General features: G+C 35.3%; 1 protein-coding gene across 1 annotated transcript; it reads left to right on the top strand.

Annotated features, from left to right (window-relative positions):
- The first annotated feature begins 271 nt into the window (after positions 1 to 271).
- Positions 272 to 22,544, top strand: rps6ka3a (ribosomal protein S6 kinase a, polypeptide 3a). Its single transcript, XM_051892842.1, has 22 exons — positions 272 to 627; positions 6,532 to 6,567; positions 12,701 to 12,817; positions 12,926 to 13,007; positions 13,149 to 13,229; positions 13,473 to 13,552; positions 14,433 to 14,539; positions 15,308 to 15,345; positions 15,504 to 15,646; positions 15,772 to 15,842; positions 15,920 to 16,008; positions 16,115 to 16,179; positions 16,677 to 16,779; positions 16,873 to 17,003; positions 17,094 to 17,219; positions 17,935 to 18,024; positions 18,123 to 18,281; positions 19,966 to 20,127; positions 20,267 to 20,343; positions 20,513 to 20,630; positions 20,722 to 20,862; positions 21,024 to 22,544. Exons 1-22 carry the CDS (start codon positions 565 to 567, stop codon positions 21,144 to 21,146), a joined length of 2,202 nt encoding a protein of 733 aa, XP_051748802.1. The 5' UTR covers positions 272 to 564; the 3' UTR covers positions 21,147 to 22,544.
- The last annotated feature ends 4 nt before the right edge of the window (positions 22,545 to 22,548 follow it).

Here is a 22,548-nt window from a genome sequence, read left to right as displayed (position 1 = left end):
TAGAGACAGAATGTTCTACAATCATCAAAAATAAATCACAACCAAGGATGTTCCAACGCGCAGTTTTGAACAACTGTGTTGTTCAAAAAAGCAGTCACGATGAGTTTAAAGACTCTGAACAGGCAATATGAAAAATACATTTAATATCTCAAACCAAAATATTACTTCGAATTTATCCCTCGACCCAATTAAATTTTACCTGAGCAACAAAGTGCAGGGTCTGTACCAGTGGGTGGCCACGGTGTCCCTCGCTCTATGACGCATTATGACGTATCCTGCAGCCTCGTTCTGACAGACAGGTGAACGGGGCGACGACGCCATGTTGAGCGAAAACGGAAGTGTATCAGTCTGCTGTTAAAACATATTTTGAATGTTTGTGAAGAGAAACCGGACACTTTAGAAGTAAAAAACTACATTGGAGGCATTGGAACTGAATTCTACTTTTATTTACCCGCCAGAAAGGGACGTTCCTCTTTGTGGGACTCTTTTGTGCAACTTTACTCTGACTGACAGCGTCAAATCACTTCACGGGGGTGATCGCAAGTTAAAGATCGGGACTTGAAGATGCCGCTGGCGCAGTTTGCAGACCCCTGGCAGAAGCTGCCTGTGGGACATATGGAGAATGAGGTAGGTTATATTACGTTTAGGACGTTGAAGAGGGTTATTGTATGATGTCACGTTTAATCCGATACTTCGTGTTACAGAGGAATGTCAGTGTACAGTCTTGAGGTGCATATTTGGACTAGTAGTTTACAGTGTGCAAACACTGAATTCAAACAAAAAGTTTGCCTTTCAGAATTTCGCTACTTTTCAAACACGTAACTGAATGCAGAAAGTGCGCGCTTCATAGTTATACGCCGTTATTAAAATGCAACAAAATATTAAAAACGATATGACGTGTGTCTTTTAAATCCTAACATAGTTGGACCAAAGTGCCTAGCTACTTGGTAAAGCTAGAGAATGTGTAAGCCGTCGAAGCAAGACTTGACCAGACAAGCACAGTATGAGAGCGTGTGTGTGTGTGTGTGTGTGTGTACCTGTTCGATGTACTTGCTTCGTTTTTACTTAAAATGGACACACGTTTGCCTTTTTGAAACTGGTTGAAGTTTGACTTGAGTATGCATTGGGCAATAAGCTCAGGGTGGGGAACTAACTTCTCGTACACAGACTAACAGGCTGTTTCTCAAAACCCAAGTTGGCTGCCTACATACCTAAACAGCATTTTTGGGCGTCACAGGCGTGCCCAAAATGCCATAAATGTGCAAAATACAAGTTTATGATACCCCCAAATGCTGTCTTGGTAGATAGGCGGCCCATTAGCTTCTGAGACATGGTAAGTGTGTTACTTACATTATGAAACCATAACCTTAAATGGCATTTTTGTATTCTGGACCTGTGGCTGGATTTACAAAACATTAAGAATAAAATGCTTCTTAACTGCTAGGCAATTTTCTTCTTATTTTCATACATATAGAGAAAAACGTTAGAATATTTTGTGTTCCCAAAAATACTTAAGAATGTTCTTATCTTTTTTTTTTTTTTTTTTTAAATATTGTTCTTACCACAAAAACAAATCATCGTAAATAACCTCTTAAAATGAGGATAACCTCCAATATATCCTAAATCCGCGAACGCAAGATGTTTAATGAGTTCATTGGGTTGTTTTAAATCAATTGTTGTTATTAAGCATTACAACGTAACACTAGCTAAATATATTTCAAATTACTACTACTAGGGAAGTGCACAAGTTCTCTGAATTGGCACCAACGTTGTTCTGTGATGATGATGTGTGACATGACTTTGCTGGATTTGAAATTCAATAACAGCTTTTCAAAAACTAGGGGAGTGCACGAATAGTAGAATATTTGAGTATTCGATCTGTAATAATTATTTGAAAAATAAAAATACTATTTGAATTTTGCTACATGTTGCTTTGCTGGCTGTAAATGAATCCTTGATGAATTGTAAGCACGCACGCTAAAACTCGCAGCTATAACTAAATATGTTGGGTGGTGCTGTGGAGTGTGTAAAGAAGCTGGTGACAGATGACAATGTCGTCGTCTGCCTCTAGGCGCAGTGAAGTTTGGTATTACATTGATCAAAATTATCTTACTCAGTGATTTTACAAAATGGAATTACTTTTGAACAAATAAATGAACAGTAGTTATCACAATATCAATGTACGTTCTGTACAATAATTGGCAGTCTGTTTTAGTAGCTTTTTTTCCGTTCGCTCTGTTTGATCTTAAATGCTTTTGTTTTGTATATTTTTGTTTGCACATGTTGTTTAATGTTTTCAACTAAAAGGAAACCTCAAGATATAATGTAAGTTTGTTGTGTATACTGCTTTATCACAAGCTTGTTCAGAAATGGTGACAAAACCGTAGTGATTAAAAAATGTCTTTCTCGTTAAACGTCATTTATATAAACAAGTATTCAAATATTCATTTTTTTATAAGCCCAAATATTCAAATACAGTATTTCTGAAAAATGCCTATCCCACTAAAAAAAAAAGTCAAATAGGGACATCATTTTTCATTTTAACCTAATTATGACTTTTTGGCAGCATTCAGCATGCATAAGAGCAGACATTTTTTCCTAAGAAAATATTTGATAATTTCTCAAGAATTTTAGAAAAAATTGAGCTTAGGAACATTCTCACAAACTACTTGAAATTTATCTATGAAATTTTTTAACTTCTTTTTTTATGAAGATTTTATCAGAATTTGATCAAATTAGACTCCTTATTTTATCTCAGGATTGTGTCTTTCTCTCTATGTTCTGTCTGTATGTGTTTTTTTTTTTTTTTAAGAAATTAATACTTTTATTCAGCAGGTATGTATTAAAGGGTTAGTTCGCTTTAAAATGAGTTCTTTTTACCTTTCCTCTTTCACTCTTGTGGGAAAATGTACACTTTGGCTTTACTGACTATTCTGATCAAGAAGAACAGTACTTTTACTTAAAGTGCCCCTATTATGGATTTTTGAAAATTACCTTTCACGTAGTGTGTAACGAAGCTCTAAGTGAATGAAAACATCCTGCAAAGTTTTAAATCTGAAAGTGCACCGTATATAAAGTTATTGTTTCTCAAATGTAAGAGTCGACTCTGAGTCAATTAAACGAGTCGTTTGTAAAAACGAATCCCAAGCCGTTTCGATGTGACGTTACAACGAAATATTAACATATTGCCTGTCCACTTATTGCGTGGGTAGACACCAGGGAAAATATATTTTTTCAACAGCAGTACAATCTTTTGTTGTTTTCCCGTCATTTTACTGACGACTTCTTCTCAAACCTCGGGGAGTTCAACGCAGGATTTACAAAACGCTTGGTATTAAAATATGCATCATTGACCAGTTTATTTGAACCAGCTTGCTCCTCTGAATCTCAATCTGTAAGTATGATTAATAATTGATGTTTATATTTTCTAGTGATCGTTCAAAATTCGTAGTTTTGTATGTTATGTTGTGTAACGTACACCCTAGTCTGTATGTCGTACTCCAGTCGGGATTGCGAATCAGTTTCTAGTTGATCGACTACTTCAGACGTTTCATCGTCGGGCTCGAATCGATACAGTAAAATCGATGCTGTCTGTTCTGTCCATATATTGTATACAATGTTTTGCGAATTGATAGCCGTCATTCAGTTATAGCAATGGGTGCGCAGTGCGTGCAGTAGACCAATCACAAAGGATTGGGCCATCTGACCAATCAGAGCAGTGTAGGCTCATGGAAAGGAGGGATTTAGAGAGACTCTTCTTTGAACTGCTTCAAATGAATCGTTTACGAAGTGAAATTCATTGAGGTGAAATTAAATGTTTTTTGACCTTGCATGCATGTAAACCTGTTGTAGGAGACTCCTAAAACAATATTAGGAGCCTTTAAAAAGGCATAATAGGGGCACTTTAATTAATTTACTTAAATTGTTAACCAAATTTCACATTCATAAGTGTAAAGAAACCAAATTTTATGATTTTATTGAAATATATATATTAACAGTATCAGAGACTCTTTGAACAAGAAAGCTTTAAGAACTTTGAAAGCTTGTGAACTTTATAATACATTTATTTGATTTTTATCTATGTATATGTATATTTTCTATCTTTGCTTTGCTTTGATATTTACTTCCCCCTGGCAAATGTTATTTGTTGTAATTTTTTATTTATTTATTTTTTCCTTTTTGATATTGTTTCTTGATACACTGTATGTAATTGTTCTTTGAATAATAAAAAAAAATTTTGTGTGTTTGGGTACACTGAGCATCTGAGACATTTGTGTGTTTGGGTACACTGAGCATCTGAGACAGATCGGGCAGGTTATTTGTAAGTCTATCTATAGTTGTAAGGAGAATTGTTCTACCTAGTCGATAACGCGACGCAATATGGCAAATTTCAGCAGTACACAGTATGCACGTTACAAGGTCTGATTACAAGGAATTTCTATATCGGTAGGATTGGTTCCATGTGATATAATAAAATCTAGTGTATGATTAAAACGATGAGTGGGTCTAGTGACGTTTTGCTTGACCCCAAAGGAGTTTAATAAATCTGTAAACGCAGCCCCTAACGCATCCTTTGTGTTGTCTACATGAATGTTAAAATCTCCAACAATCAGTGCTTTATCAACGTTGACCAATAGGTCTGAGAGAAAATCTGCTCTTTTAGGAAATCAACATAGGGCCCTGGAGATCTATACATGGTAGCCAAAGCAAGAGATAGTAGGAACTTTTTTCTTATATCTGAGAGTGTAACATTTTAGCACAAGCACTTCAAATGAATTAAACCTGTGTTCTGTTTTCTGAGTTACATTAAGAATATCTATAGATAGTTACACAAACGCATCACTTTGCTTCAGAAGGCCTTTATTAACCCCCCAGAGCCGTGTGGAGTACGTTTATGATGGATGATGCACGTTCTTGAGTTTCAAACTTGTTGCCCCCTTTCACTGCTATCTGTGCTGGTAACTTGAAAAAGTTTTCAAGCCCCAGTAGTGATAATCCATAAACTATTTTGAGAGTATATTATTATGAGTATATAAATTTGAGTATGGCACAGAAACTCTGCTTGCTCAAGGGGGCAGTTTTAAGTTCTGTTTCCTTTGATAAATGCCATCTGGGTTGATAAATAGTAACAAGTATTGTCTCTCTTATTCTGTTAGCCCTCTATCCTCTGGTACTCTTTCCCTAATTAACTTCCCTTTGATCCAGGCTAATCCCGTGGTCTGAAAATAGCTGTCCTACGCTGCCTGTTTTTAGTCCCTTGTTTGTGTGTGGACCTATAAATAATCACTTAGTCTGTGACTTTAAGTAAATCACAATCTTCCACACTGCCATTTTACTCTTATGTCATTGTCAACACTTGGTCTGGTGATTTGATATTGCATATACCAGACCTGCATGATTCTAGATGAATTAGGAATCACAATTTTTTTTTTTTGTTTAAAACAAAGAGCACTATTCTCCCACGATTAGGAATAGAACTAAATAAAGTAACGTCATTTACTAGAGGTTCTGACAACATGTTAATTGCTGCAGTCTATTTAAAAATATTTAATATATATATTTTTAAAATCTGTTTTGATGAACGATTCAATGAATACCCAAACTTCATATGCACATTTCATATGTTCTTACGGTGTTGTGGACTTAAAATTGCTGTCACGTGATTGTGAAGTCCATGTCTGTAGGGTGTCCTTTTTGTCATTTTTGGTTTCAGAAAGGTGCTTGTGAGTGTTTAGGGTGCCATTTTGGGACAGGGACAATGACTTCACTTGTTTTATTACAGGATGAATCAGCATTTTTGAACAAATCTCTTGAATGAATGAATGATTGAATGACAACTAAATTTTTTTAAGTCACTTCTGGTGTAACAATGTAATTGATACAATCCTTATAGGATTAGTTCACTTTCAAATGAAAATTACCCCAAGCTTTACTCACCCTCAATCATCCTAGGTGTATATGACTTTCTTCTTTCTGATGAACACAATCGGAAATTTCCGTAGTCATATACACCTAGGATGGCTTGAGGGTGAGTAAAGCTTGGGGTAATATTTATTTGAAAGTGAACTAATCCTTTATTTGAAGTGTCAAGTTACAACCACTCTCTGGTTCAGAGGCAGCGCCGACGCACATTTGAAAGTTTGCTGTGATCTTAGTTGTCAAAGGTTTATTAGACATAGAATAATCATTAATTTAGGAATAAGGTAGCACGGGTATTTGAATTAAGATTGTGATCTTTTAACGACTAATCGTGCAGCTCTAGAATATACTCATCATTGTCCCTCGTGGAGCCATAATATTTACAAATTAAAATTATAAAGATTTGCAGCAGTCATTTAAATGAACCCTCTTCCCTTACTAGACTGTATTTGCAATTTTCTGTGTGTCTTTTTCTGTTCCTTTTATACTGCTTTTTGTTTTTCGGTAATTGTTAACACGTTGTGATTATAGTCCTTGCAAACGCACTTGTAATAGTAACATGATGTAACAAAGTTTATGACGTTTTTTGATAATATTTTTCCTGTTTTGTAGGATGACTCCATGGTAGATGATGATGCTCCAGTTCAAGTAAGTTCAACACTATGTAAATGTGTGTGTGTTTTACGTGTAACCATGTGTCAGTGTGTGCAGTTGAATGTAGTTTGGGTGTGTGTGTCTGCATATTAATAATGATAATAATACATTTTTTATATAGGACCCAAGGACGCTTTACATAAACTTAGACAGAATGTCTGTCAAACTGAATTAATTATGTTGACAGATTACAGCAGTATAGCTTTGTTTCCTCACAGTTTATCACACAAGCTCTTTGTTCACAGCTTGAGGAGAATTTGATCTACTGTAATGCCCCACTGTCTTTGAATTCAGAGATGTGTTTCCTATGTCAGCTAGTTGGCTTTTAACATCACATTTCCTGCCTCAGAGGACAGCCTGGTTTTATTGGTTTCCTGTTGGATGAGTGACATGGCAAGCAGCCAGTAGGAGAAGAGGATGTTCAGCATTCTCTTCAGGCAGAGCTTCATTTTCCACCAACCCAGCAGAAACTGAAAGCTGTCATAGATCATTTCATGGGGCCAATTGCGGCCCAAACCACTGTGTTCACTTACAACTGTTACACTGTTTATAAGTTTGGGGTTGGTAAGGTTTTTTTTTTAATGTTTTTAAAATAAGTATGCTTATGCTCACCAAGGCTGCATCTAATGGATCAATAAAGCAGTAAAACAGTAATATTGTGAAATATTATTACAATTACAAAAAACAAAAAAACTATAACTTTTCTGTTTTAATATATTTAAAAATGTAATTTATTTATTTGATGCCAAATCTGAAAATTTAGCAGCCATTACAACAGTCTTCAGTGTCAGAATCTGAATGATCCTTCAGAAATCATTCTAATATGCTAATTTAGTGCTCAGGAAATATTTATTATTACCAGTGTTGAAAACAGTTGTGCTGCAGGATTTTTTGATGGATGGAAAGTTCAAAAGAACAGCATTTATTTGAAGTAGTTTTTTGTAACCATGTTAAAGATTTTTGAACAATTTAATTTGTCCTTGCTGAATAAAAGTATCGATTTTATTCCAAAAAAAAAAAAAATCTTACTGACCCCAAACTTTTAAACGGTAGTGTATATTTAGGCCTGTCCCATTGTATGTGTGCGTGTATGTGGGAAGGAGAATTGTTGAGACATAGTGTGTGTAACACCCACGCTCACTTCCTGTTCCTGTCGTGAGGTGTCCCTCATACATATCCTTGGTCACACTTCAGATAGAATCTCTTCTGAGATCTGGTAACACTGTCTCAGGCTACTCTTTCTCATGTCAAGCCCCATTAGTCATCTCATCTGCTCAGAAGATTCTAGAATTTAATTCATAAATTCAGTTTTAGATTAATTTGCAGAGACTTATGCACCATTATTTAAGTTAATTTCTTTTATGTAAATCTTTGTTGTGGTTGTGGCATGATTACAAGATACATAGGACTTAAAATTTAAAGCGGCATATCAGAAAAATTCACTTAAAAACTACGGAGAACAAACAATATTTTCTGCACAATGACACATTACATCTAAATCTCCCTCTAATTAATGCATCTTTACACAGCCAAGTTAAAGGTAGGGTAGGCAATGTTTTTCATAAACACTTTTTGTTATATTGGTTGAAAATCTCTTCACATCCAATCAATAATAGAAGTGGTCTAAATATAAAAAAATGTACATAACTTCCGTGGAAGTCTCAGGAACAAAGAATGTTTGTCCAATCGTTGCATTTGGTCTGAATGCAATGATAGGATGTCCTACTTGCCTGTCAACTAGAGGTGCACCGATACTAAATTTCTCTGCCGATACCGATAGCCGATTTTTTTTTTTAAGAATGATATTGGCCAATGCCGATACCGATACCAATAGTTTGTTTTTTCTTAAGGAAAAAAAATCTCTCCCAAATAATGTTGCATATCCCTATACAGGGAACCCTCTCATTTGGTACACTACAATATTAGAGGTTACAATTAACAACAGAAGTTTTATATTCAGCTGCTGTTTATTTTCAGCTATATTATTTTCATATATATCAAACATTCCTGAGGTAAATGTGACATGACGTGACATACTGTTCACAAGCTGTTTTATTGACATCTTTCCGCGGTTGAAGCACAAATAAAGTGATTACATGAGACGTGATACATTCTGGTAAGTTGTACTAGGCTCTATCTTTCAACATACCTTTGATGATCATGCATGTTTTTCGAGATATAACTTGTATTGAAGAGGAAGAACCGAGCCGCCTGAACCGAGGCATTACAGCGATCTGACACGTCACATTTCAGAAGGGGCTCGCACACCGGACGCGAAGCTCAGCGCCGTGCAGCGCCGCGACACGTCTTTAAAATTCGAACGCATTGTTTTCTATTGTTTTCCGAGTCGTAGCTGGGTGCCGCGGACAGGCGCCGAATGTCGCCGCCGGTGTGCGTACTCTCATAGAAAACAATGCGTTCGAATTTTAAAGACGTGTCGCGGCGCTGAGCTTCGCGTCCGGTGTGCGAGCCCCTAGAGCGTCAAAACGCCATTTATTGTTTGAATTTCATGATAAAATGGACAGAATTTAACAAAAAAACTGAAACTTTTATTCTTATCAGAAAGCCTTTTGCAATTATTGGATGGGAGGCGCTACAAATAATATTTGATGTAGCTAAAAAAAAAACCCGCAGACCTGGCAACCCTGGCTTGAAATACGGGTGATTCATAGGGTCAAAAAGAGCCTGCTTTAACGTCACAATTTTTAAACTGTTATTGCATTAAAATTCAACACAAAAGCTGGTTTGCCAACCGCCAAGAAGAAGAAGAAATTCAACACGAGTGATTCTTCACAAATAGTATGTATGAGTTGCAGTCTGAACATGTTTTTCCGCACCCTTTTGATTGACAGGATATAATCGGCCCTGATCATAGGCTGTTTTTAAACAATCGGCCGATGGCCGATAGTGATAATAATGGCCGATAGTGATAATTATAGCTTTTATCGGCCAATACCAATTGTTACTCTCTATATCTCTACTGTCAGCGTATACCTCCATGCACCCTGCTCCTGCAGACATCACATGTCATCAGAGCATTTCATAAGGCTATGCAGAGTTATTAGACAGCAGCCTAATATACCCGCAGCTGTTTGTCATCAATGTTAATCAAACAACAAAAGAGAAAGAGAAAATCACTTTTGTAACTTTAACAAAGATATATTGTATTAATTAATTAATTAATTAATTATATTATGTTATATTTTATTTATGCAATGAAGACTGTTATTTTACATTGATTATTCAATTTCTGTATGCGAATACTGTTAAATTTACATCAAAAACATAAATTGTATTTATCTATGCTTGTAATTTATTATTTTCTATGCAGATTCACTCCCCTACAAAATCACACCAATCTTCCTAGAATGATTCATTCTTTACAAATAGAGCTATTCAAATCATCTGGTGAAATTGTTTTCATATTGCAATATATATAGCAGAAAAACGAAATATCGCAATGTAGGTTTTTTCCAATATCGTGCAGCCATACTAAGCCGCAAACAAACAGCAGCCACCTTTTACAGTTCCTCCTAAACAAAGACAACAAGCTTATATTGCGTTCACGCCATAACTGATTTAATTAAGAGATGGCAACCCGTGATGTTGAATTACCCAGAGCTGTTCACATCCTCAGCCTTGGATTTATGTGTTTCTATGGCAACACTATCAATGTGAAAAGAATCTGCAGCAGTCAGGTGGTAGTCAGTGCTCTTTCATTTGTTTACGTTCATTGGGCCTCATTCATGAAACTTTCGTAAATATACGAGTAAATTCTGAGTAATTTGCGCTTAAAATGGACCTCCCCGAAAACTCTACTCTGGATTTACAAATGCTTCATAAACATCAGATTTTAACATTAAACGTGTGTATGTTAATGAATTCCAGTCATTCGTAAATAGGGCGCCTATGTAATTCCCCGCCTATGAATTACAACTACGCAAATTGCGTGTCCAGGAACGCTGTGGAATCTTCTGGACTTTGTCACCTTTGAGCAGCATTAAAAAGTCTGTGTAAATATACCTGAATGCCACATTAGAAGCGCTTCTGTGCCAGTGTAAATTTGGCATAAGAGAAATTTTGAAATGGGTATTTCTGGTTCTGTATACAAATTTGTCAGTACAATGTTTCAGCCATGCTAAAATTAATGATGTATTAACAGCTATTAACACATTCTATTATTGTCTGCTATATCCTTTAGCGCTTGAATTTGCTTAATAAAACATCCTTATTTGACTCTTTAAAACATCCTTATCCTTGTTTATGAAACGAATGACACTGTCTGTTATTTGATCAGCTTTTAAATATTCTGCCGTCTAGAACTGCTAGTGAAAGCAGGTCAGGAGGGAAGTGTGGATTATTAATGAAGTACGCAGTGTCCCAAAAAACATGGTTAAGGCAATCAAATAACAAGGCTGTCTGTTTGTTAAAGGTATTTGCTCTGAAATTCTTCTTGCATAAAAATACTGTACATACAAACATTTCTATGTGCCGACATAACTTGTATGTCACATCAGTTGCAAGTGCTGTTTTACACATGCACAAACACACACTTGTGTCCCATCGCTTTCTTTTAGTTATTTTTGACCTCTGTAGTGGATATTGATATCTGTGGTCTTTTTCCACCATCAATAAATTATCAGATATCATCCACCATTTATCTAATTCATGTTGGCAGATTGGTGTGTGGCATTTATTGATCAAAATCTGTGTGGATGACTAGATTATAAATTACTACCACCCTGCTTTCCATCTCAAAGTGTATGTTAAGGACAAGAGAGAGCAGGAGGGAAAGAAAAAGGAGATCTGATATGTAGTACTCTCAGCTCTATCTAACCAATTTTACCATTAATTAGCATTTTAGTGTCTATAGTTGGATGATTCTGACATAGCACTCTTGTTCTGTCTCTGAAGATCAGTGCTCTCCTTCCTGATCTCTTCCTCTGCTCATTTGTGGGCATTCAGTCAGTTATTTGTTCATTTTGTTGGATGGGCCACTGTTTAAACCCTCACTGCTTGTTTGTGGTGTTTATTCTCTTTCTCCTCTCATAGGCTTTGGCATGCTGCTATTCTGCAGAGACACCAGCCATCCAGGCTTCCCTTTAACATCCTCTCATAGTGTGTGTGTGTGTGTGTGTGTGTGTGTGTGTTTGCCTGATCCTCAGTAAAAAATTTTTTTTTGGGCATGAGTTTATATAGAGGGTATGCATTGATGTCACTTTCCCAACGGAACGCCTTCTGCATGACTGGATTTATAGGGGAAAATGCGAGTAAAACAAACTATCAAACTGAAGGTTAGACTTGATAGTGTTCCTTACAACTAACCAAAGATCCAGTAACCCATTAATATTGACATACAGCCAGGAATCGTGTTTCCTGTTATTTATATGTGCCTGATTTTGACACCGGGGAAATACATAAAGCAAATTTGCCTGTGAACGCTTATAAAAATACAACATAGGTAGGTATAAATCTTTGTGATCACTTATATCAATGATATATATACCGTCATATCATCCAGCCCTAAAACTTGAATAGTTTTTGTCTGTTTATTTAAAAACACCCAATTATGCAGAATATAAGATTGTAAATATTTAATTGATGACTTGTCAATATAAAATATACTATATATAGGGTATTTTACTCCTAAATTCAATATATTGACACAATGATAACTGCAAATCCATATTTTGCTGCCTGGAGTCCAGTTGTTACCCCCATTTGCTTCTATACCTCAGATTTCTTGTCAAATCTATTTGTACAGTCAGTCGCAAAGCTCTTTGCCATTTTGGATGTTTTGTTTGTTTTTCGTGGAATTCATGCTGAAAACCAATGCTGTTGCTCAGTCTTTTTGCCAGTCAGTGGGCATAACCGCAGTCACTCCAGCCGACGGTGACGTCACGTGCACACCCTCTATTGATGTGATGAAGTGGTGTTGGTGTATCCTGACTTTTGATTTTAGTGTTGTTGTTGTTTTGTTTTGTTTTAAGTTACACTGCTGTCATCACTGTGTTTCTAACAGTACAGAACAAGATAAGTGACCTGTGTGTGTGTGCTTATTTGGTGTTGTATTGCATGTTTTGTGGGTGACACAAGCATCCTCATATTTCATATGTCTCTTTCATAGGATGAGGGCTCTGTCAAGGAAATCAGCATCACTCACCACGTCAAGGAGGGTTCGGAGAAAGCGGACCCACGACAGTTTGAGCTCTGCAAGGTTCTGGGCCAGGGCTCTTTTGGCAAGGTCAGGTGAACTGCACATATATGAGTAAAATGACTAAAAATGATTTGTTTCATCATTGTGTTTACATTTTAGAAGCATTGTTCAGCTAAAAATGGTTCATTTATGCAGGTGTTCCTTGTCAAGAAGATAACTGGGCCCGATGCAGGACAGCTCTATGCTATGAAAGTACTAAAGAAAGCTACATTGAAAGGTGTGTGTTTTGTGTGTTGTTTTATGTCTTTAAAAGAATTTTATCTTTTGCTGCCAATTCAGTGTTATTGAACACATACACACTAAAAAAGAAGTTTAAGTTATTTATAATGTTTGTATATATTTGGGTGTGTGGTTTCAGTACGAGATCGAATGCGTACAAAGATGGAAAGAGACATCCTAGTTGAGGTCAACCATCCTTTTATTGTTAAACTGCACTATGGTGAGTTGACATCCCATCACCAATCAGATTTTTATGCTTCATGGTTGTGCATTTCTGTTGAACTTTAATTGAACTTGCAGTACATCATCGTATCTTGTTATCTGGATTACTTTTAAGTACTTGTTTGTTAACTAAATTATTTTTTATGGTTTCGTTTGCTGAGCCCAGGGAACTTTAAGAATGTACAATTTAAATTTTAGTACCCTTGTTACAAATCTTTCAACTTTAATTTTGATTCCTCAGCATTTCAGACAGAAGGTAAACTCTATCTGATTCTGGACTTCCTCAGAGGAGGAGATCTCTTCACTCGCCTGTCCAAAGAGGTGAATTACATGTCTAGAACAGATAAATCCATCATGTACACTACCATTTGGGATTGGTATGATGTTATAAAAACAGTAATATTATGAAATTTAATTACCATTTTAAATAACGGTTTTCAGTTTTAATAATTCTTAAAATGTAATTTATTTCTCTGATGGCAAAGCTGAATTTTCATCAGCCATTACTCCAGTCTTCAGTGTCACATGATCCTTCAGAAATCATTCTGATATGCTGATTTGGTGCTCAAGAAAAATTTCTTTTTATCAATGTTGAAAAAAGTTGCGCTGCCTAATTTTTTTGTGGAAACTGCAAGACTTTTTTTCAGTATTCTTTGATGAATGGAAAGAATTTTTAGATATTTTTTTAACAACTTAATCTAATCAATCTAAAAGTCTTTTTAATCAGTTTAATGCATCTTTGCTGAATAAAAGTGTTAATTTCTTTTGACAAATAATCTCTAGGATTCTTTATATTCTGGTTGATTTTTATGAAAAGTGAGATTTAGTTTTAGTTTTTTTTTTTTTAAGAAACTTTAAAAAACCTTTGATACATTTTGCTTTAATTGATACGTTTTGCTTTATTTGTAGTTTATATATAGTATAGTGACTTACTTTCTTACGTTTTCCACTTGTTTTTTGCCATGAATATAGCCGTGGTAGTGTGGCGCTAAATTAAAAAACAAACAAACAAACTTTCAACAAAAAAACTGAAAATCTTACTGACCTCAAACTTTTGAACAGTAGCGTACATGTAAATCTCAATTTAATTGTGAGCACGCATTTAAAATTAAGAATTTAGGAATTAAACATAATAAGACTAAGTATTAGAATAGAATAAGTTATGCTAGTTCTTCTACCGCTCTTTTTATGTCTTTTTTAGGTGATGTTTACAGAGGAGGATGTAAAGTTCTACCTTGCAGAGCTGGCTTTGGCTTTGGACCATTTACATGGACTGGGAATCATCTACAGAGATCTCAAACCAGAAAAGTGTGTTTCTCACCCACATATTACATAAAATGCGAGGTTAGGGCTGTCGCAGTAAAGGACGTAACGCTGATTCATTTATGAATTAAACAAGGTATTGAAATTGATTTAACTTTGAGTCCCACTTCACAAGGCTCAACTGACGATCAACGCATCAGCTGGGTAACACTGAAGCTGATGTATCGCTTCATAGAGATCAATGGCACTGATTCAATGCATTGCACAGCGCTGACTCCAGTCATGGAGCATTCAGATGTTGAAAGGATACTATGACTAAGATAACGTTTTAATTTTCTGACAACTGATGGCCAACTGATTTGTTTCCCAAATATATGACTTCCCCTGAAGAAGTTTTGTGTGTTTCCACGCACAGTTCCCTTGTCGCTGTCTTCTCTCTCTCTCTCTCTCTCTCTCTCTCTCTCTCTCAGCCTAGTGATAGGCTAAAATGTTTGTGAAATTCATTTTTATGTAAACACAATGGATAATATATTGTGTCACCAATACTTATCGCAGTCATGTCCATATATATCGTGCCATAACTCGTCAATATATTGATTATCGCGACAGGCCTATGTGAGGTCACACAGCTCAAAATACAGCAGAAAACTGCATAGTAACCACTAAATGTTTGAGAACACATCATTTACTTGTAAAAAATATTTTAACAATGACTATATACAGTAGATATTAGAACGTTTATAATAACAACACTTTGACTAAGCTAATGCATTGCACATTTTCATGAGTGAACCAAATTTGGATCTCTTACAGTATTCTTTTGGATAATGATGGACACATCAAACTTACAGGTATGTGTGTTTTATCACTGCATAATGATAAGCTTATATTGCTATAAAACTGTCTTGAATTAACTCAGGTCATAGATATGAGCACTTTGTGAGAATTTTGCAATGATAAATGTGTCAGTATGTATTAGATTTGTTGTGTCTGTGTATGTGTTACTTAGACTTTGGGTTGAGTAAAGAGTCCATTGACCATGAGAACAAGGCATATTCATTTTGTGGTACGGTGGAGTATATGGCTCCAGAGGTTGTCAACCGCAGAGGTCATACCCACAGTGCTGATTGGTGGTCCTATGGCGTGCTAATGGTGAGAGGGGCGGGGTTAAGCTGAAATTACACTCAAATAAACACAAACATAATTTATCATTAAGTTTGTCAAACATAATATTTGCGTATCAGTGCAGTGATTATTGTGTATTTCTACCTCCTTAGTTTGAAATGCTGACTGGAACACTTCCGTTCCAAGGGAAAGACCGCAAGGAAACCATGACAATGATCTTAAAGTGAGTCTTATTTCCTTAAAAATATTGATTTTCATAACTGAATATTTGCACTGACATTTGTTTTTTTGTGCCTCAAGGGCTAAGCTAGGAATGCCTCAGTTTCTCAGCCCTGAGGCCCAGTCTCTGCTCCGCAATCTGTTCAAGAGGAATCCTGGCAACCGCTTAGGTGAAAAAGCTCATTTTTAGCTAGTTTCAAAGAACAGGTTGATCATGCTGAGTACATTTGGTGAATTTTTCAGTCTGTTCATTTAATGTTGGGGTTGGAATTTCAGGAGCTGGGCCTGATGGAGTAGAAGAGATCAAAAGACATTCATTCTTCAGCACAATTGACTGGAATGTAAGTTTATAAGAAACTGAATGAATCACAAATTGAAGATATTAGCCCCAAAATAATAATTTACTCATCCTCATGTCTCTCTTACCATGTAAAAAAATTTTTTTTGGAACAAATTTTTTTTTTTTTTTTTTTTTTTTTTTAAATTTATCAGTATCTGTCAGTATTGGACATTTAATTGAGCATGTGCATTTCCTCTATTTTTACATTTGCATTAACTTTGCTGTTATGCTAACCTAAAGTTAGTTTAAAAGCACTAGTAATTCAATAACAGTTAAATTTAATGTTTAGCAAATTTCAGAATGAATATCTTTTTTATACTGTACATTATAATATTGTGTTGCCTAAATTTCAAAATAGTGTGAATTTTCTATGTCAACCATTTAACCATTATTGGTTGTAACATGAAGTTATTGGCTTATCATTATCTGCCAGAATTGTAATATCAATGCATTCCTAATTTTTATGCTTACAGAAATCAGTATTTTTTTCCCCTCTAGAAATTATTCAGAAAGGAAGTGCCTCCTCCCTTTAAGCCTGCCATCCAGAGGCCAGATGATACAATCTACTTTGACACAGAGTTCACTGCCAAAACCCCACGAGGTAAGCGATGCAAACATTCCCTTTCCTAGCAGTAGATACATCTATAGGCACAACAATTGGGTGGTACTCACTTGCCTGTTTCTTTGGTCCCAGACTCTCCTGGTATCCCTCCTAGTGCCAATGCTCATCAGCTCTTCAGAGGGTTTAGCTTTGTTGCTATGGGAGTAGAAGAGGAAAGCCAGCCACCCATTCAGAGCAATGTCAACTTGAGCGGCATACTGCAGGTATACTCGCATCACTTGCACGCTCCTTCTCTCAAAACTCTTTAACATCTGTACACGTGGGAATAAAGTGCATGTGTGAATGTTATCCAGCAACCCCACCGGAGCACGCTTCAGTTCACAGATGTGTATGATGTTAAAGAAGACATTGGTGTGGGCTCCTATTCCATCTGCAAGCGCTGTGTGCACAAGAGCTCAGGCATGGACTATGCAGTTAAGGTAACCGCATACTTTTTCATCTGTTTTTATTGATGTGTTTATGGTTCTTACAGATTTATAGAGAGGTGTATTGGTAATTCTGATTGGTTTATCAGTTGTAGAAGAGGTTTAATCGTTTTTAATTGTTTTTTAAATGATACACTACCATTCAAAAGTTTGGGGTCAGTAAGATTTATTTTTTATTTTTAAAAGAAGTCTTTTATGCTTACCAAGGCTGAATTTATTTGATCAAAAATACAGTAAAAACAGTAATATTGTGAATATTATTACAACGTAAAAGAACTGTTTCCTATTTTAATGTGTTGTAAAATGGCGTCTATTCTTGTGATGGCAAAGCTGAATTTTCAGCATCATTATATGCTGAATTTGGTGTTTAAGAAACATTTCTTATTGTTTTCAATGCTGAAAACAGTTGTGCCGCTTCATATTTTTGCAGAAACCATGATACATTTGTCTCAGGATAGAATAGAAAGTTCAAAAGAACATCATTTATTTGAAATATAAATATTTTTTGTAACAATGTAAAAGTCTTTACTGTTACTTTTGATCAATTTCATGCATCCTGGCTCAATTGAAAAGCTCAATATGGCTCAATATGAATTTATTAAAAGAATTCTTACTGACAATACCATTCAAAAGTTTTGTGTATAGTTCTGATTTTTCTGTTTGTATTGGAGTTATTAGAGATTTCTCAATGGTTCTGATTGGATTGCAGATTATCAATAAGGAGAGGAGAGATCCAGCAGAGGAGGTTGAGATTCTGCTACGATATGGACAACATCCCAACATCATTACTCTGAAGGACGTGAGTGACTTTTGCTTGTGTGCCTGTCTGTAGGAAACTTCTAACTCAAATATCCCAAGTGTTGTCTGCCGATATTCTGAATCTGTGCAATGTTATAGGTGTTTGATGATGGGCGATCAGTGTACCTGGTCACAGAGTTGATGAAAGGTGGAGAACTACTGGATAAAATCCTCAGACAAAAGTTTTTCTCTGAGAGAGAGGCCAGCGCTGTCCTCCACACCATTACAAAGACTGTTGAATATCTGCATGCCCAAGGGGTAAAAGCTTTCACACATACCAAATATTACTGATAATATTTAATGTCCACAATAAATAAATATACGGTTACATGCATTTAGACATCCTTTTAATGTGCCCTAAAAAATCAACATGCACCATTACTTATGCAACACATTAAACTCACCAAGGCTGCATTTATTTAATCAAAAATACTTTAAAAACGGCAATATTGCAAAATTATAAATTAAAATAACTGTTTTCTATTTGAATATATTTAAAAATCTAATTTATTACTGTGATGCAAAGCTGAATTTTCAGCATCATTAATCCAGTCTTCAGTATTACATGATCCTTCAGAAATCATTCTAATATGCTGATTTGCTTCAGGTAAAATTTCTTTCCTATTATTATTATCAATGTTGAAAACAGTCGTGCTGCTTAATATTTTTGTGGAAATGGTGATACTTTTTTCAGGATTCTTTGATGAATAGAAAGTGCAAATAAACGCTGTTCATTGAATTTATTAGATGTATTTATTAAATTTATTAAAGCATTTATCAAATAAAAATCTTTTGCAACATTATAAATGTCTTCTCTGTCACTTTTGATCAATTTAATGCATCATTGATGAATAAAAGTATTAATTTCTCTCTGTTTTTCAAATCTTACTACAAATGTTTGAATGGTATCATTGTTTCCACAAAAATTTTCAGCAGTAAAAAAAAAAAAAAAACTGTTTTCAACATTAATAATAAGAAGAAATGTTACTTGAACCAAATCAGCATATTATGCTGCATTCACGCCACCTTTTATTTACTGAGATGTTATCATCTCTGAATCTTGAGATGATAACACGTGACGTTGTATTCGGAGCTGTTTACGTCCTTTGACTGGGAATTATGCGTTTCTATAACACCACTATCAACGCCTAAATTAATCTACAGTGGTCAGGTGGTACAGCGGCCACGTGGTACATGTGGGAGCTTTCAGGAAAAACTCCCAGCTTACAAGCTGTAATTACGACCTCTACGAGGACGTGAACACTTTTTACGAGCCAGAATCTCGTAGTTACAGCAATTACGATATGGCGTGAACACACCTATAAAATGATTTCTGAAGGATCATGTGACACTGAAGACTGGATTAATGATGCTGAAAATTCAGCTTTGCCATCACAAGAATTAATTACATTTTTAAATGTATTAAAATAGAAAACAGTTATTTTAAGTTGTAATATTTCACAACATTACTGTTTTTACTGTATTTTTGTTTAAATTAATACAACCTTGGTTTAGCATAAGAGTCTTCTTTCAAAAACATTAAAAAATTGTAATGTAAAATTTTGACAGATGCTGTATATTTTCTATATTTTCTATTTATACATACACACACACACATATACATTATGTATATATATATATATATATATATATATATATATATATGTATGTGTGTGTGTGTGTGTGTGTGTGTGTATGTATATGTATATGTGTATATATATGTGTGTATTTGTTTTAAACGTTAGTAAATATTTATTTAAATAAAATGTATTTAAATACATATTATAATTCTATATTTATTATGAGTCTATTAGGGTTAATAGGTTGGCACTTTATCAAAAATATTTATTTATTTACATAAATATGCATTTATTTATTTATTTAAATAAATATTTTATGTTTATATATTATTATCGTTAATATATTGGCACTTTGGTTGCAGGTAGTACACAGAGACCTAAAGCCCAGTAATATATTGTATGTGGATGAATCGGGCAACCCAGAATCAATCAGGATCTGTGATTTTGGTTTTGCCAAACAACTTAGAGCAGAAAACGGGCTGCTGATGACACCTTGCTACACTGCAAACTTTGTTGCTCCAGAGGTACCTGTTGACCAGTATTTGTTTTAGATGGGAGACTAGATATATCTAGATATTGTGTTTATATTATATTATAGTATATCATATCATATATCATATCATATAATGTGGTATGGTTTATGTGTGTGTGTTATCCGCTCAGGTCCTGAAGAAGCAAGGCTATGATGCAGCTTGTGATATATGGAGTCTGGGAGTTCTCCTTTATACCATGCTCACAGGGTACATTAACTCACTATACAAGTCCAGCTTTCAAGACTTTTTATCCTGCATTTTAATTTATTTAATACTCTAAATGTTACATATAAGAAAATGAATGATTTAGCATGATTTAGTTCAAATACAATATTCATGTCAGTTTCAAAACTCACCACTCTTGTCCGTCCTTCAGGTTCACTCCATTTGCTAATGGCCCGGAAGATACACCGGAAGAAATTCTAGCTCGGATTGGCAGTGGGAAATTTTCCCTGACTGGTGGATACTGGAATTCTGTATCTTTTGAGGCAAAGGTTGCAGGCTCTACTTTTGTTTAACACACTTCTTAGCCAAATGTATGTTCTATCTGTTTGATCTTTAATCTTTAAACTTCTTTGTTGACAGGACCTGGTATCAAAGATGCTTCACGTTGACCCTCATAAGAGATTGACCGCTGCTCAAGTTCTTCGTCACCCATGGATAATCAACAAAGACCAGCTACCCAAATACCAACTCAACCGCCAGGACGCCCCTCATCTAGTGAAGGTTTGCATTGTAATAATAGTTTCAAATGTGAAACTAACAATATCAGAAATGTAATTATGCTTTCCCTGTCAGCCCAACAGCCCTATCATTATCATCACATTATAATTCTTAATGCTTATGTTTTACTATATTCTTAATAATATTTTTCTCTTTTATCTCAGGGAGCGATGGCAGCCACTTATTCGGCCCTAAACAGAAATGTTTCTCCCGTACTGGAGCCGGTGGGTTGCTCCACTCTTGCTCAGCGCCGTGGTGTCAAAAAGCTGACCTCTACCGCCCTGTAATCTTTCAAATCTAACCCCAAACTACAAATGGCACATAAGTTTGCGAGATATCTGTCGATTCTAGCTTTATCATGTAATGGCAGTCGAAACCAAAAGAAAAAAAATAACACTTTTTTTTCAGTTCTTGTAATTCATTATCACTGCATCACCATGTAGAATATTATACAACACTCTTAGGAGAATGTTAAATTCATGTACAATTGTTTTATGAAAATACTCTAGAAATTTACTTCATATGGTATTATATATGAATATAAAAGTATTTCTGTTCAGTCTGTGTGGAGATGATAATGTATGATGTTAAGAGACTGTGGTACAGTTTGTTTTCTGTATTATGGTGGTGATTTCATGCCTAGAGACTGCATGGAACCGTACTATTGCTAGCATCACCAATCATACCTGTGCTCACCCTCTTCAAGACAGACCTCATGTGCTGAAATGGCTTACTCAAGCTTTTCTTTTTAAGAGAAAGCTATCAGTTAGTGATGCCACTATATGCAACTTAAGATGGTGTTTAAACATGGTGCAGTGTTGAAACCATTTTTGTGAAATCAAAGAAATCTATGCAAGTAAACTTACAATCCTCATTGTATGTCCCTAGAAACATAGAGTGAATGTCACAAACCAAGTGTTTCGTGTTAATATAGTGTTTTAATTGGGCAAAGTGGTCCAAAAACCCTTTGTCATGCACATGTGTCTTAAAGGGCATTTGATTTACAACAAAAGGCAATCATATAGTGACCTCATCCTCGGAGTCTTTTTCCTCTCCAGCAGACCAATATTCTTCATATAAGAGCTGCTCATCAGAACTAATATGATGCAAATTGTATGCTGTATCTTGCATAATGGATATGGTAAAATTGTGTAGGAGCCGACTGTAGGTGGCTATATATGGACAGTTTGTTTTTTTCAATGGGAATGACCAATATACTGCTGTCTTACTCTGATTCGTAACACTCCTCTTTTTGTATTTCTTTGTTTATTCTTTTCATGAAATTAAAGGGAAATATGCAGGCTGTATCAACCAAGATTGCTCCAATTTTTTTAATCACAATTTTAAAGACTATTCAGAACTTATTATTTTTATATCTGATAATGAACTGTTCTCTATGTATATGTATGTTTGTATGTGAGGCCACGTGTTTGGGGAGAATCGGGCCACAGGGGGTGTCTTGTACTGGAATTAATTTACATGAATTAGTCAAATTGTTTTATATTGTTGCTGCTGTATTTTAACAATCACAGTGCAAGTGAGAAATATGTCCTTGTGATCTCTCATTGCCTCTATTGTATAACACAGGCCATATATTTTTTCAGCACATTTGCGCTTGGGAGAGCAGGATTTTATTCATGTATTAAAAAATGATCAAGTTTAAACAAAATAAATCTTGCAATACAGTTT

Source organism: Ctenopharyngodon idella, chromosome 5 (genome assembly GCF_019924925.1).
Source record: "Ctenopharyngodon idella isolate HZGC_01 chromosome 5, HZGC01, whole genome shotgun sequence".
Lineage (NCBI taxonomy): Eukaryota > Metazoa > Chordata > Actinopteri > Cypriniformes > Xenocyprididae > Ctenopharyngodon > Ctenopharyngodon idella.
The sequence above is the reverse complement of the archived record's forward strand: the minus strand, read 5'-3'. Positions and strand labels throughout refer to the sequence as shown.

Bases quoted from the DNA above. Each gene is read 5' to 3' on its own strand.
- rps6ka3a (XM_051892842.1), top strand. From the start codon at position 565: ATGCCGCTGGCGCAGTTTGCAGACCCCTGGCAGAAGCTGCCTGTGGGA. The intron at 15,843-15,919 runs GTGAGTCTTATT...TTGTGCCTCAAG, and splicing joins ACCATGACAATGATCTTAAA to GGCTAAGCTAGGAATGCCTC. The intron at 20,863-21,023 runs GTTTGCATTGTA...CTTTTATCTCAG, and splicing joins ACGCCCCTCATCTAGTGAAG to GGAGCGATGGCAGCCACTTA.